Genomic DNA, 17305 nt, shown 5'->3' on the forward strand with positions numbered 1-17305 from the left:
AAAAAATCACTACCTAGTGTCCCTTCAAATAGTTAGTAAATACCCTAGTTTCCTTTTACCAAAATTTTGAGAAGACCCTTCCAGTGATTCTCAGGGCTCCTCTACTACTAACCCCATCCTGTATATTTTCTTAATGACAGCTGAACTGCTACTTCCCAGGCAATTTGCCACAATGTCACCAAGCAGTATTAAGTTTGATTCCGCACACATATCTAATGCATCATTTGGGGCAGCTGTGCCGAAAGGGATGCTGTTATTGCTATAAAGTCCTTCATTCAGGAGGTCCTATAGCGGCTAGAGACAGTCGCATTTTATTACAATTTTGAACAAGAGTGCAACAATCATAGCTTATTCATTGCTTATTTTACAGTGCCTCATCATATTTTTGTAACACACATGACTATAAGACTACACCCATAGTTAAATATTTAGTTACTCAGCTACTATTTATGAAATTGATGTTTGATTTCAGTTGCCATGTGCAATTAAGACTTTCCTGTAGTAAATTATTGCACTATTAGAGGGGATTAGACCCAGAGCGTGCTTTAACATTCTATCACTGATAGAACAGTTAAATTTTAACTGTTTTTTAAATAATTAGAATGAGATATTGAATTTTAGGGCAAATATTATGCATTTATTAATTTATTTATTGTTCAAATTCACATACAATAAACCTTTTTTTTTTTTTGGTCCTCACTTGCCCCCAGACCATTTCTGTTGACTCAATGCGGCCCTTGCAACTGAAAAGGTTGGACACCCCTAACATAAAGGAATGGAAAAACATTACGTGACAGAACAGTCAGCCAGAAATTATAACTTGCATAGAAAAAATACAGCAGTTTAAAGGGATGTTATGCTTGTGGCTCCTGAGCTGTCTGGAAATATTAGTCTAAATATTGAAGATAGAGAGGTTTTGATTTCTCACATTATTTATCTGTCAGCAACATATTGTTTATACTGCAGCATGTTCATGCAGTCATTTTGTATGGAGGAAAGACTGACAGTTTAGAACTATGCCAGCATAATACCTGAGAAACTTGCAGAGTGAGGGACTCAAGTGCACTTTACAAGCAACTATCACAAAATAAACAAAATGCTTGTGAAGTTTTAAATAAACATGATTTATGGTTGACAAAGAGGAAAACACTGAGAAAGAAATATGTAAAAGGATAACTAGATTTCAATGTTAGAAGCCAAAGCACTTTTGAAACAGATTTTAATTTATGTGGTACTGGAGCCATCTAGTGGCGTAATGTCTTCCTGCACATTTGTGTGACTACAGTCAAGAAAAATGCATGTTTCCACATTAAGTACTGTAACATAACTTATTGGCAAAATGAAAGAACATGCCTACATTTAAGAAGGAAGGCTTTCTTTTATTTACTGACAAGAGTATATATCTATACACATTTATAGTAAAAGCTTTTTTTTGAGCAAACACACAAAGGTGACACAGCAGTTAGCATTCTGTCTCACAAGCCATGGTTTTCCAGTTATTATCTATCTATCTATCTATCTATCTATCTATCTATCTATCTATCTATCTATCTATCTGTCTAGCTATCTATCTGTCTATCTATCCATCCAGCTAGCTATCTATCTAGCTTTTGTTGACTGGGTTGGTCCCACTAAGCTAGCAACCACTTTTCAGGGGAGAGCTGAGGTGGCATTTATACAACTAAGGAACGTTTGGGCCATGGCATTGGAGACAGAATATATGTGTGTGAATGAGAGGGAGGATAGAGGAATGGTGAGGATGCAAGGAGTAGAGGTGGCGAAGGTGGATGAGTTTAAATACTTGGGATCAATAGTTCAGAGTAACGGTGAGTGTGAAAGAGAGGTGAAGAAGAGAGTACAGGCAGGATGGAGTGGGTGGAGAAGAGTGTCAGGAGTGATTTGTGACAGACGAGTACCAGTAAGAGTGAAAGGGAAGGTCTACAAGAGGGTAGGGAGATCAGCTATGTTATATGGGTTGGAGACGGTGGCATTGACAAAAAATGTTGGCAGAAGTTTGAGCTGGATGTGGCAGAGTTAAAGATGTTAAGATTTTCACTGGGCGTGACGAGGGTGGACAGGATTAGGAATAAGTATATTAGAGGGTCAGCCCAGGTTGGAAGGTTTGGATACAAAGGCAGAGAGGCAAGATTACATTGGTTTGGACATGTGCCGAGGAGGGATGCTGAGTATATTGGGAAAAAGATGCTAAGGATGAAGCTACCAGGTAACAGGAAAAGAGGAAGGCCTAAGATAAGGTTTATGGACGTGGTGAGAGAGGACATGCAGGTGGTTGGTGTGACAGAGCACGATGCAGAGGAGAGGAAGAAATGGAAACAGATGATTCACTGTGGCGACCCCTAACGGGAACAGCCGAAAGAAGATGATGATGATGATTGAGGAACTTGAACTTCTCCTACTCTTTTAATAAGTGCCATGGGATCTTTTACTTCCACCTCAGCTGCCATCAAGTTAGGCAGATGAGGCCTCAATTTAATGTCTCATCTGAAGAGCAACACACTCAGGAGAGCACCCCCCCCCTTTTATGTTGCACTGCAGTGTCAGCAATCCATCTACTGGGTGTGGGAATACAACCCACAGCCTTCTGCACCAAAGGCGAAAATGCTACGTATTATACCACTGCCACTAGGTTCCTGGCTGGGAGTACCTTTTGTGTAAAGTCTCCAAGTCCTCCCTTTGTCCACACTGGCTTTCAGCTAGTACTCCTGTTTCCTCACAAATACAAAACACATGCCATAGGTGAAGTGGCGATCTTATAAACTGTATGTGTATGTTTGTCTCTCATGATAAATGGTGCCCATTCATAAAAAATTCATATGTCTTTACGCACTGCACCCACGGAGTGCCAGGACAGGCTCTGGCTTCCCAATGACTCCTAGTGCATTAAAGTGAGCAATTACAATAAACTCTCAGTTATCCGGAACTCAAGCAACCATAAAAAAAAAAAAAAAATCAAAGAAATACAGTACAATTTTCATGTGTTGCACTTTCTGCCCCCCAAAAACATAAGTTACGTTTTTAGAGTTTTAAAAAGGAAGATAGGAATAAATTCTCTCTCCTCGCAACCTAAGAACAAGTCAAACCAAACAAATAGTATAGGGTACAGTATTAGTCGGGCCTATTTTTAATAGCAGCTCTCAAGCAACCAGAAACTACAGTTATCTGGCATCTACCAATCCCCATGGCTGCTGGTTAACCAAGAGTGTACTGTACATGGACTTCTCTATAAGCCAGAAAATTTCCAGCCCTTAACAAATTAATACAAAAATACTTCCCCAAGATAATTTTATGCTCTAGAGAAAATCACTACTATAACAAAATCATCTAATACTGCAGGTGAATTTATACATTCAGATAGTGTAGCTCAACTATGGAACCACATCCCACTACCACTGAAATTCATTCAGAATGCAAACTCATTTAAAACACAAATAAAACTTCACCTATCAAACCAATGGATCTGCTCCTGTACATCTCTAGGATAAATGCCAATGTTATCTTCAGCTTGCCATATTGTCATCCCAGTTATCTTCATTCAGAACCCTATGCAGCACAACTTGTATTCACCAATACCCACATAGTTTTACTAGCATCTCCTAGCGATATATATTGTTTTGAGACACTGCTCTCCCCCCACCTCTCTACGTCTGATACAAACCTTTTAACAGACATTTTACATATATCTGTTAATGCATAAGTATATCTTTTATTATGTAATAGTTGCCTTTTTTTCACATGAATGCAATCTAATCAGCAAATATATGTGTATTTGATCATTTATGTTATTTAATGCTCGTTCACGTATATTACTGAATGTCATTTAAAAATATTTATAGTTCTCCACGGGCCTCTGCTGAAAAGGGGCTTTTGACTAAACTCAGTTAGACAAACCCGAGAAGGACAAGCAAAATAAAGGAAAATAAAAATAAAATAAAACAACTATAAAATGAATGAATATTTGAAGTGGTAAAAATTTCTTAGAACTGATAAGATGACTTGGCTAATAATGATGCAACCTGAACTGCATTTCATAAGGTGGAGTGTGACTGAATATATCTTTTCACCTTGGCAAAGCCAAGAGGTGAAACCAACTGGTGCTGTGCAATAAAAAATGTGTGATTATCTACACAGTGCTTTTCTGTTTTCCCCTGTACTTGGTTTGTATTGTGCACCTTAATATGGTACAGCTGCTGGATTTGAACAATAAATTTACACTCTCTCCCACCTTACTTACCACATCACTGAAGGGCAATTTCTATGGATGTGAGCCTGAGTCCTTGTAATTAAAGTACCAACGGAGGACCACTTTGTTAAAACTTGAACTAATAAATACATTGATTCCAGAAAGGAGCAAAATTCAGTCCTGAATATTTCTTTATGGGGAAATGAGCAATTAATTTCTTTTTTAATCCTCAGTAATGAAACATCTGGTAATAGAAAGCTAGATTTTTTTAAATGGAAAGGTGAGCTTTAACTGGAGAAACCACAGGTTCTTCAGGCAGGGAAATCCTAGCTTAAATGCCCAGCTCCAAGACATAGAAGGACAATGGCCTGATTATGACTCAAATGACCTGTGTTCAAGTAGTAGGTCAGGCATTGGAGCTGATGGACAGTGGAGAATGGGAGTGAGTGTCTGTCAAATACTCTGCCATCTCGGGGGACAGTGTTAGTTCTAGGTTACGGCAGTCATCTTCATGCAAGTGGAGACTTGCAGGCAGTAAACAGCACAGTATGACCAGGGATAGTGGCTTAGTGTTACAAAGACCCTAATTACAGTTCTAGCTGCACATGTGTGGGAACAAACATCTGCAGACAAAGACAGAAGGCGCAGGCAGTGATGTGAGTGATCATGTCAGCCACCCAGGATGGCGGTTAGAGACAAAAAAGTAGAAAAGACCCTACTGTCAAGAGCATGTGATGGTTTCTCTGCAAACATTCAGGGTTGAGTAGAGGAGTGGTGCTGGTGAGTAGCAAGCCACTAGAGAAGCTTTAAGGCTGCAAAGGAAGATTCATGGTTAGTAGATGGCAAGGCTCTCTCCTCTAGAACCTTAGGTTGTTAAAAATGTCCAGGAAAATGGGTATGGAAACCAATTTGATAGCTAGTTGACAAAAAGGAGACCTGATGGACTACAGATGGGAATGGTACAACAATCTTCATAAAAAACTAATAAACTGATATGACTTCCAAGAATAAAACAATACATAAATCTTATTCCCCCGTGTCACAGAAGGATAAAAAAGCAAAATACTGAAAATATAAACAGCTATGATTTACAAAAAGAAATAACACCAGTCAGTGAAATAAAACAACACAATGTTTGGTAGAATTAAACTTCCATAACAGATCAAATAAACTAAATAGATGAGCGCTTTCCATTCACGTTCAGGCTGAGGTCAAATATTACATTTTAGACTAAATAAATATTTTTACAATAATTCAGCCAATCATTTGTAATCAATGGCCGTTACACTCAGTACTGAAAATTTGCACTTTTTATATGAGAAGAGTGAGCCTTAACTGGAGAAACCACAAGCTTCTCTGCCAAGGTAGTCTTTATTTCAATGGCCTGGTTCCATGGCATAAACACACTTGTGGCCTTCAGTCCTTAAAAGCCCTTAAATCAGCATAGTTTTGGATGACAGAAACAACTGCACTGCATTTCTAGCTGCATGGACTACCTTTCACTTTGCTTAGGAGATTGTGGTTTGGGTGACTGTATTAGTCCTAATATAATCCTCATGGTCAGTTGAGTTTGAGACCCCTGGTAAAGGATGGGTAAAGACCTAACTAAGGCCCAAATGACCAGAGTTTGTGTAACAGCTCTAGAACTAGAGGAGCTGGGCAGGGAAGAACAGAAGTGAGTGGTTGATGTCTGCTCACTCGTCATGGGAGAGGAGTGTGGGGGTACAGTTGGCTGCATTCACCAGAATGCAAATGTTGGCTTGCAAAACGTACTGAAAAGCAGTGTACTACTTGGAATGCTGACATGGTGTTATTGAGCAAATGAAGCTCGTGCTAGCTGCACATGTGTGAGAACATACACACAGCAGCAAGTGCAGTAGGCCCTCTAGGTGACATGAGCATTCACGCCAACCATCAACAGTAGGGTTTAGGGCCAAAAAAAGAGAATTGCCCTGATCTCAGAGTGTGCAATGGCTTCATTATGGTGAAGGCATAATGGCAATATTGCCTCTCTCTCCTATAGGCCCTCAGGCTGTCAGTCAAGATGGGGGGGTGGGTTTGGTGAGCAATTTGGTGGACAGATGGCCTCAGGGAAGGCAAATGGTCTGTGTATAGCAGCAGTACAACAGCCTTCATATATGCCCCAGGGGCATCTGCCATTCTATCACTGTCAGTAGGGCTTAGGCTCTGGACTAATTGGAAAATGGCTCATGCCTGGCAAGTGAGAAGGCAGAAACGCATCCTACAGCAGAATCTAGCAAACATGTGGTTTGTGTTAGCTTCTCAAAGGGAAGATTCCATCACCATAAGAAATTCTGGAAGAGAGAAGAGACATATAAACCCAACTGTTATGACTAACTACTGCACCTTCCACAGTAAGATCTGCCTGTGTTCCTTGCTCATGCTTCATCTGTTCCCTATAAAACCTCCAAGTCTTACACATATAGTTCCGGGTGTACCTAGGGACTGGCAGATGAAAAAATTGCTTAACTAACATCAGTTTTCCCTATCCCTTCCAGATTCTTACATGTCTCCTGAAAAGGGTCCTGAAAATATTCTTATACAAGAGGGCGTGATCAACTTATCTTTCACAGCATTAGGAAAAGGTTTGATACACAGTGGGGCATGTCTCCTGAACACAACCCTGTGGAGATACTCTGGGACAAACATCTACAGTGGCATAAATGTGTTTCCCAGCTAGTTCTGCAATTTGAGGTAGTTTATTAATTTCCAGTTCTAAGAAGACGGTGGTATTGCCTGAGCTAATTCCTCTGTTTGATATTTATGATACACCCTAGTACTGCACTACTGTCTATTTTTTTATGAGATCTGTCAAGGACTCTGCTTTTTCTGTCACACGGCAATACATCCACAGAAATCACAGCTCTCTCTATTATTTATTTATGACTAATGACTGTGAATTCCAGGGACACATTACTGAAAATGTACTGCAAGACCTCACTTACTAAAGGAATGCACAGGTTAACAGGTTCATAGGTTCTTGTTAACTTTACAGTCATGGAGACCACCAAGAAGCTCAGTCATACCACCCAATACTGGTGGAACTGCTCCCCCCATTAAGTAGATTTTCCCATATAAATATGCACGCTCTCTCTCATACACTCACACTGACCATATTTAAAAGTTAAAGGAAGCAATCCAGGCTCAAAAACCACAAAGAATTTATTAATAAAAGTTCTCTGCAGTTCCAGAACTTGGATTATTTCTTTGGATTTAAACATTTTCTCTGGAACTTGAGTTAGCTTGCTGATGATGCTGCATTGTGGAATTAATAGTTTTAAAGGATGCAGTAAAGTACTGTTCTTGATGCATAAGGGGAACTTATACCAGAAATAGGGATTATACTGGGCTAGACACATCTGTTGTTCCACTCAGGAGTGTTGATGTGGCAGCACAGCTTTAGGTCTACAGACTGAGTGTTTGTTTTACCACTGTTTCTGTTTGGGTGAAGGAGTTCAAACAGTGCTGGGTCATTCATAATACAGAACATGGGCAAAGACCACCCCCTCAGCAATATGTGCAAAACTACATAAATGGCTTGGGAATTTAGTCTATCATAACAGCTAAAAGTTCTGAAACCTGAGATTTTTTTGGCAGAAAAATGTTGACGTCTCTCAGAGCAGTTTATATTGTTAGTGAAGTACATGCTAAAGGGGGCATTATATTCAACAATGGGCCTAATAATACAGGAAAAAGTGGGACTACAACTTCACTGAACTTTGTAGAGATACCATAAATAATAACTTGTGCAAGGGAGAAGGACTGACTATTGACAACAGAGACATGGTGGCAAAGGAAAATTTGCTGAGAGCGAGTTTACTGGTGTAGAGGGAGAAAGCCTTGATTATGCTGTGGGTGACCTGTCTTTGATTAGTTGTTTGGGTGCCTGATAGAGCTAGCTGGGGAAGATGTGAGTAAGTGGCCACTGCAGGCTCACCCGTCCTTGGGGAAAGGAGGGGGGTCTGGCTCGTCACAAAGGTGACACCTAATGGAAGCACTAGGTGTTCAACAAATGGAGTCCTGCACCAACCAATTCCATGCTGTTATAGAGTATTTGCATTATGTAGCTGAGGAAAAAAATGGCATGCGAACACACACTTCCAATCAAGAAGCAGCAACTGCAGGCTTGGAGAAGCTGCCGAGAGAAAAAGGCAATGCTTCCAAGGGGAGACAGTAGGCCACCCTGGACCAGCAAGCTGGCCCTTTCATATCACAGGACTCTCTCCTGGGAACAGGGAACTGATAGGGATTCCCAGGCAGAAACAACTGGACATACCAGAATTCATCGGGCAAACCGACATGGGTACTCAAATTCCTGATGGCAGTGCCAGATTTAAGAGGAATTCTGTCTATGTGGTACACTGTAAATATGCTTGACTTAACAAGTAAAACTATGTTGCATTTCTTGGCATTGAGGGAAAGATATCATTAGCTCACCAATCACCTATTCGGTCCAGCCCTTGCTGGAGAATCTGAGTATCTGAATGGGATCTAACAACCGCCCCCAGTTTTCAGCCATCAGCAAATCTGGTTAGTCATAGTCGCTTGACATCAGCTTTCATGTCAGAAAAGTATACACCAAAGACGAAGGTTCCAGGGTTTACCTTCATATCGTCGATCCTAATATGGGCGAAACCGCTTCCACAAATACCGAAGTGCGAACATCTTCAATGTCGAATTCCACATAACCGAACAGCAAAACCTAGCCCCCTTTTTGACCCATGGTAGCACTGGTGTGGATGTGTGGCGTGGCCGGAAATGTCAAAATTCGACATTATTTCGATATTTGGAAAGTTTTGCGGTTTTGGATTTGCGGAAACGGTTCGCTTTGTGGCCAGTCGATCATGTGTGATCAACGATATAAAGGTAAACCAGGTGCTAGAACACAACTCTGTGGAATATCACTTGTGACATTTTTATGTCTAGAGCAAATACACCCGATCTTAATGCTATGGGTTCTGCTAGATAGCCAATTACCTAGCCGGCAAACTATGCATGGGAAAATGCTAACTCTGGAGTTGCCAATTATTCCATCATGGGAGTTAGTGTCGATGAAGTGGTTGAGGAACAAAGATATTCAATTTCTAATAGTTCAATACATCGCTTCCAGCTAGGGGATGTTTCCCTAACCCACAACTGAAAAGTTCTTTCATAATGTTATGCTTTTTCATTGACTTGAGGGGACATGAAGAGATGGAGTCCTTCACAGCAGTATCATCACCTAGAGAGCACTGAATATAATCTGTGCAGCCCAGATCTTACTCATCCCATTCATAGTCCCAGAAATTCATGGAGAGAATGGGGTCTTCCTGTTCAGATTCCCCTCCATCTCACACACACACTCACACTCACACTCACACTCACACACACTCACACTCACACTTAAAGGAAAAACAGCCTGGAAATTGAGGATGTGCTTGGGCTGAGCAATGCAGCAGTGCAAATCATTCTTCTGAAACTTTTTAAAGTCAGAAATAACAAGGAAGTCTTATGGCATTAATGAAACTTATCCATTCAGCTAATGTTTGTGCCCCAGACTTCTTGGACATCCTGTGGATCAATGCCCAACCATGGATGGACCCATGACCATAATCTTTGACCAGAGTGGGAGGAGCTAAAGGAGTCTCAACAGGATGGCTTACACATCATGCTGCACAGTTACTATGGACAACAGGGAACTGACATCAGGCCGGAATGTGTTCTTTTCCAAAATAAGAAGTGTTGAATTACAGGCTTGAGATTCTGGTAATGATACAGCTAAAAGTTTCACCATTACTGTTGCCTATACAGAAATCGCATCTCATCATCTCCTGCCATTTATAGAGGTCCAAGCTAGGCATTACAAGTAGAGGATAAAACCTGACCAGAATGGAATGAACTCATGTGTTGATGTTGAGGAAAAAGGACAGACTGGCAACTCCAGCACAGTCACCAAGATATCTGGAACCAGTCTCTTTCTGACATCACTACCTCCCTGTTCCCAGGTTCTTCCATTTGGAGACATCTGTTTCTTTTCTTTCCCTGAAAAGGTTGATGAAAATGGTCCTAATCATTTGGCAGGGTTCTCCCACTGAGGAAGAAGTGGATGCTTGCCCTCTAATTTAAGGCCAGAAGCTTACAGTGTCCAGTTAAAGTCCTTTGGATTCTGCCTCATCTTAGTAATGTTTTCTAACATGCTTCAACATCATGACTATCTTCTAAAACACAGACACACTGCCTCCTACAAGAACAGTTCCTGATGATCTTTTATGGAGACATGAAACACCAAAACGTCTAAAATAATCAGTATAAATTACTAAAATAACATCTAAAAAGCACAACATGCAGTAAACACCAAAGATACAGTAGTACTTAACTGTTCAATTAAATTAACCAAGGAAGTTACTGACAAACTGGTAAAGTGATACAGCTGACCAATGAAGATGGTGTGGTTTCTATGCTCCTTTACTGCCAAAATTCTTGCAGATGACCAAAGTGTGAAAGGTATCTTCACACTCCCCAAAGATAGCTGACTAATCTTCAGAATCAGATACAGTTATGGCTGGAAGACTGGGGTCTGCTTGTGGCTTATTTCTAATTCATCTGTTGAATGTTCTGAAGCAATGATCCTTACAATAAACAAGAAACACTCGGCCCACCAAGACTTCTGAGTGGTGGAAAACCAGTTTTACTATAAAAATCCCTATGAAGTGCCACTTTAAGCTAGGAGTAGCGTAACACTGAAGCAGTAATTTGAATATTGTCTACATACTACCAGGGGTTACAGCACTGTATGGCAGGTCTAAGCCTGCCACATAGTGGTGGTGGGGGGCAAAATCAAAGGAAGCACTGAAAGACATGGCAACCTCCCCCAATGTGATAACAAGGAAGCCAAAATGTTTACGGGATGGGAAAGAGACTGTTAAACAGCACAGACCATACTGCCAAGATGTACACTAAACTGAAATGCAAGTGATTTGATACAGCATTCCTTGATCTCTCTGTTTATGAATCAGAAGTAGAAGCACTACGGCATGGGGGAATGACTGCTTGTACTGCATTGTGCTAGAACAACTTCAATCTTCAAAATGCACACTGAGGTGTTGTCGTGCTGTGTGTACCACTACCAACAGCGAGCCTTTCATGAACTACTCAGTTAAGCTACCAACGGTTTTGCACAATGCACAGCACCTTACCAACCTCATGCAGGTTTGCATTACTCTACAACCTTCACATATCCCAACCAGAAACATTGCACATGGCAGCAACAGTTACATTATATAACTTGATTTACAGTCACTTTTAGAAGATGAACATCAAGAACAGAGACAAGAAACATGGCTGCATACCTTGAAATCTACAATTACTACAAACTGTACATTGTGTTACAGGTTCACAAGTTGGTACTAGGCTATCGCCCAAAGGCATTTATAAGCCTAGTCAGAATGTGTTGGCTTTCGCCTCCCACTTAGATTAGTTCCCTGTGCCTCTGTCCAGCAGAGCCACTGAAGTGATCCCCGAGGCAAACTTTCTGTTTCCCATCCACTCGTCAATGTTTCTTTTGAAAAGTGTTAGCGAGGAGCTCTGCCTAATGTAGATTGGGATCTTGTTCCAAAGCATGAGAAGTCTCTGGGACATGAATCTATCCCTCCAGCAAGTCCTATTTATTGTTGTGGTGAGGTTTAGATCCCTAGAGCATGTGGCTCGAGGGGATAAGGTTTTCTTTAGGTGGAGCATGTCCATCAATTCTGGGTTGGACATGGCCTTGCATGTCAGGCAGAGATCACCTCTGAGTAAGCGGTATCCACCCAAGTACAACTGGAGTTTCTTTAGTCGAGCTGCGTAGGGCATCTGTTTGAAACCAGTGATCCTCTTGGTGAGGTACTTCTGTGGTCTTTCCAGCTGTTGCAGGTGTCTTATAAGGTACATCCCAAATGGGGCGTTGTACTCTATGATGGGTCTGATGAGTGATGAGTAGAGGGGCACAATGACCTCTTTTGATCTGGATGCAAACCCTTTTGTGATTAGGTGGGCCACGTAGAAGGATTTTCTAACCACTTTGGCAATGTGATTATCAAAGGTGAGATTACTATCTACTTGGGTCCCCAGATCCCTTATTACATCTTCCATATTTAGGGGACTACCACCTATGTGGTAGTTTGTGGGTACTTTGTTTTTTCCAAAGGGGATGACTATGCACTTTTTGGCATTTAGCTTGAGGCCATGATTTTCACACCAGGTATCCGTCTGAGTGAGACCCTTTTGGAGGATATCTGCAACAGCCGGAGAGTCAATTATAGCCCCTAGTTTGCAGTCGTCTGTGAACTTGGTCAGCCATAGTCCTCCTGTGCTTGCCTGTACCTCTGAGAAGTATATGCCGAACAGGAGGGGTCCTAGGACTGAGCCCTGGGGAACACCACTTGTAACCAGTTTAGAGTTGGACCTAGCTCCCGCAACTCTCACCATGTGGGTTCTGTCTGTGAGCCAGTTGGCAACCCATCTTGTGACATAGGGGTTTATGTTCAGGCTGGTGAGCTTGTCTATAATACCAGAATGGGGAATGGTGTTGAAGGCCTAAGTGAGGTCTAGGTATGCTGTGTGTAGCACCTTTGCCTCGTCTATAGCCTTGGTAACTGTCTCAAAGAAGTCCACCAGGTTTAGGAGGCATGATCTGCCCTTAACAAAGCCAAACTGGGTAGGGTCTAGTGTTTGGAGGTTCTCAATGTCTCTGTTAATGAGTTCCATGATGATGCGCTCCACAGCCTTGCAGACCAAGCTAGTCAGGCTTATAGGGCGATAGTTCCTGGGGTCTGTTGTGGCTCCACCTTTGTGGAGTGGAATAACCGTTGCTGTGTGCCACTCTATGGGTATGTAGCCTGTGGAGAGGCTGAGTTTGAACAGTGTGTTTAGGTGAGGGGTTAGTTCGTCTTTGAGCTCGTGTGGGACGCAGCCTGGGACACCGTCCGGTCCCATTGATACTGTGTTTTTGGCTTTTGAGAGGGCTGTTTTAACCTGAGTGTCTGTGATTTCAGGGACTCTACATTCTTCTGGTATGGTTATGGGCCCTTTTGGGGCGAGGGGGGTGAAGTTTGCACTGAACCTGTCTGCCAGGATGCTGGCGATATCGGTTGGTTCAGTGTACTTTGTTCCATTCTGCACTAACTCCGAGCAGATCTGAGCATTGTCACTTAGATTCTTGACATAGCTAAAGAATACCTTGTGGTTATCTTTGGAGTCCTTGGCAATTTTTCTTTCAAAGCTCGCCTTGGATGATTTTATGAGGGATCGTAGTTTCTTGCTGATACTGATCAGGGATGTCTTCCCTTCTTGGGATTTTACTCTTTTCTGTATTAGTTTCCTCTTTCTATTGTATAAGCTTGTTTATGGCAGGAGCCCACCAGACTGGTTTCCTTTTCTTGGAGGAGTGAGTCTTGGTTTTGCTTGGGATGGCACGATCCATGCATTCTTGTAGCCGCCCGCAGAATGCATTAGTAAAGGATTTTGCAGCTTGGACAGTGTTATCCTTCAGCATGGGGGCTTTGAAACTTTCCAACTCGGTCTTAAGTAACGTGAAGTTTGCTTTTGAAAAGTTTTTCACGGTGGTTTTCTTGTCTGGGGATGGGTGTGGAATATGGATATCCAAAGTGATTTGTTTATGGTCAGATCTAATGAGCAAGGGGTTGACCTCTGGTGTGGAACACCAGTCACCCATATTGGTGATGACCAGGTCCAATATGTTGTCACCTCTGGTGGGAGTGTTGACCAGTTGAACCAGGGTGTTTGAGTTTATAAATTCTAGGAAAAGTTGGGCAAGGGAGTTAGTACTTGAGTAGTTCTCCCAGTTAATGTTTGGGTAATTGAAATCACCCAATATTAGGGTGTTTGGTAGGACCTTTATGTTTCCCAGTGTTTCCAGAAATGCGGAATGGGGGTCCTGGGACATGGTGGGTGATCTGCAGCAAGCTACAATTTGAATTGCAGTTTTGCCCATTGTTAGTTGCACGTGGATGATCTTTGAAGCATCGTGCTGTGCCACTAACCTGGAGGTGTGGGTATCCTTGATGAATATGGATATGCCCCCACCTTTTGTATTTCGGTTTGGGTTTTGTGGCCGAAATGTATGGTATGAGTTGTAGCCTGGTAGTGCTGGGGTACTCTCTGGAGCCTTAAACCAGGTTTCTGTTACAGCAAATATATCGATTTTCTCCATACTGAGGAGTGCCTCGAGTGCGTGCATTTTGAGGTTTAGACTTCTGGCACTGAGTAGCATTACCCTCACTTTTTTGTTACTTGTGCTATTTACGGGGGTGGGTTTGTCTTTTGAGCCTTGCCTAAAAATGGCACTATGGGGGTGGCAAGAGCCTTGGCCAGTATTCGAAAGCCTAAGGGTGAGAGGTGCAAGCTGTCTCTAGCGAAGCAGCGTGGCTTGTCGAGCATGTCATCCCAGGTGGACCGACACTGGATCCCCTTTGAATGACACCAGAAACTTAGCCAATTGTTGAAATCGAGAATTTTTTCTTTATACCGAGGTATCATTCTTGGTGAGAGCAGGATGCTACTCAGGGTCAGGGTCTTACCGGCCTGGGCTACTTGATCAGAGAGCTCTTCCATGTCTCTCTTCATGTAGTCCAGGGAGGTACGGCTCAGGTCATTCACACCAACGTGGACAATGACAGAGTCACATTTGTACTTATTCTGGAGTGGCCTGAGTGCTTGTGTTATGTGGCGGATCCTGGCACCCGACAGGCAGCTAACAGTAACCTTCTCCTTATTCAGCCTAGTGAGTGGGACGTCAGTGTGCCTGACTATAGGGTCACCTATTACTAGTATGTTATTTTGCCTTAAGGGCTGTGATTGCATGGCACACTGGTTTTGTGAAGTATGTGTTTCATGGTTTGTGTTGGGGGGGTGGAGGTTGCTTGGATGTTTGCTTTGGAGGTCTCTGCTGGTTTTGCATATTTTTATTTAGAGCTTCCGAGTATGTTTTCATGTATTTATGTGTGTTTTTTGCCAGTGCTGGTTTAACGGGTCTATGTAAGACTGGTGGTGTGATGCAAGTATTTCCCTTCTCCTCTTGACTGTCTGATCCAGTCTTGGGTTGAGAGAGCTTAGCCTCTAGTTTGGCTGTATAACTGCATCTCTCGCATGTATTAGTGTTTGGTGGTAGGAGGAGGGGTTTGTCTGTGTACATGAGGCAGTTGTAACATTGCCTCAAAATGCCCAGATTCACCAGTTGGACTGGAGAGTACACCTGAAACTGCCATTTGGATATGCCTGGATAGGTACAGTGAACTGTTTTACTGAATGACTAGTAAGGTCGAATAGAGAGACTTGTCCTTCTGTACAGTACAGGAGGGCCTAGTGCTAGGGTTTATAAGTGCTTGATATAAGTTTTGAGCAAGTGCCGGGCTGAGAAATGAATGGCTTGAGTGCTTAAGTTGAAGGTTTGTCTAGTTCCAAGGGAAAGATTGAAGAGGAGACTTTGTGGAGCCAGGAGCTATTTAAACATAAGGTACATAACGATTCCATTCAGCTTCTGTGAAATATTAGTTTGATATACACATAGAGATGCATCAGATCCACAATCATACTGCCACTTCTGCAGCAAAGGAAGGAAAACACCTTTGCAAATCGGAATTTCACAGACTCATTGAGCGGAGTTAAACAAATGACAATACAAGAAACATGTTTCTTAACAGTCATTTTCTGGTAGTGTAATGGCATGTAATAAAGCTAAAATTAATACAGTTCCTTACTGACGTGTCAACACTCGAAATGCAGTGTGTCAACACACCGAAAAAAAAGACTGAAAATGTAGAAGAGTGGTCTCAAATATCGCACATCTCCTTGCATCCCCCCAAACATATATTTACATATACACTAATTTCGAGATCACAAGATCACTATACCTCAGAAAAAGGGGAATACTCTGAGAAATGTCTGTCTTGGGCTTAGAGTATATAAGTTGCTTTTTTCAGCCATTCTGTTTCAGTATTTCAGGACCTGCTACAGCTGGTCCCGACATTTCAATTGGTCACTGTTAATATACTGCTTGCGTACTATGCAGGGGACAGAATGGCATTACAAGATGGGAAGAACTGTGCAAATGCATTTTTACCCAATTATGTATTATGGAACAGTGCTACATGAAACCATTAAGATGTGCGTTGTGGCACAGCCCAGTTTTATTGTAGAAAATATATTTTACTCCAGAAGATACAGTCCTGTGCCAGTGATGTGACAACTTAATTCATGTACAGTTTGTGGTAATTCATGTTTGGTTTGGTTATCAGTTACTGTTTTTGGGATTTGTGTCCTGTCTCTTCAGGCAAGAAATATCTTTGAGGAGTAGGGTTTGTTTAATTTTATCTCAATGAATGTATACCGGATCATGTACTAGCATACTTGAGCTCAAAAAAGAAATAGCAACCACCAGTTAGGCAAAGAAGAAACAGCAACACAAGAAGAGGCCATAATCATTGGAAAATGGTGGGAGGTTAAGGACCTTGCTCCTTATAATGCAAAAGAAGCTGGGTTTAAGTGTCACTGAAAAAAGCATCATGAGAAGTGCAATTGGCAAGAGCTGGGGTATAAGCAAACACTCTGGTACTAAACGACATGCTGAGGAGGAAACTTCCACAAATTGTGCATAACAGAATCAGCAGACAATTACAACATTTGTGGTAATCATTCACAGATGATGTGACCAACTCATGGGGCAAACAAGAGGTCATGTTGAAAACAAAACCTTACAGGCATACCTTTCAGATGTTCAGATATTTGCCTCCTATGCTTGGTGTGCTTATCATACAGTTTAAGGATTTCTATTAAATCACTAAGGATGAGTTTCAGTCTTCATACCCTTCAGAAACTGCATGTTAATACAATACCTGCTATTCTAGCAACGTTCTAAGTTTATAACAGTAATATTTAGAATATGTCCCTGATTTGAGGCCTTTGTCCCCCCTTCCCCCTCCCAATATGTTTGACTTTGTCCAGACTTCTTGTGTTTAGGAGTTGACAGTTATGCAAAGATGGAGTACACAAAAAAGGGATAGTAAGGATGGAAGGAGAACAACTAATGAGAGAAAGCTTTTGTGGGGT

At 41.8% G+C, this 17305-nt stretch overlaps 1 protein-coding gene across 1 annotated transcript in view; it reads right to left on the bottom strand.

The window, feature by feature from the left end:
- Nucleotides 1-4046: 4046 nt before the first annotated feature.
- Nucleotides 4047-17305, bottom strand: part of VPS13D (vacuolar protein sorting 13 homolog D) — a 3321573-nt gene continuing 3308314 nt past the window's right edge. Inside the window, exon 65 of the mRNA XM_044060428.1 lies at nt 4047-4115. Coding sequence (XP_043916363.1) covers nt 4047-4115 — 69 coding nt within the window. The remainder of the gene's footprint in view (nt 4116-17305) is intronic.

The sequence above is a fragment of the Protopterus annectens genome, chromosome 2.part0 (assembly GCF_019279795.1).
Source record: "Protopterus annectens isolate FY-2018-M chromosome 2.part0, PAN1.0, whole genome shotgun sequence".
NCBI lineage: Eukaryota > Metazoa > Chordata > Ceratodontiformes > Protopteridae > Protopterus > Protopterus annectens.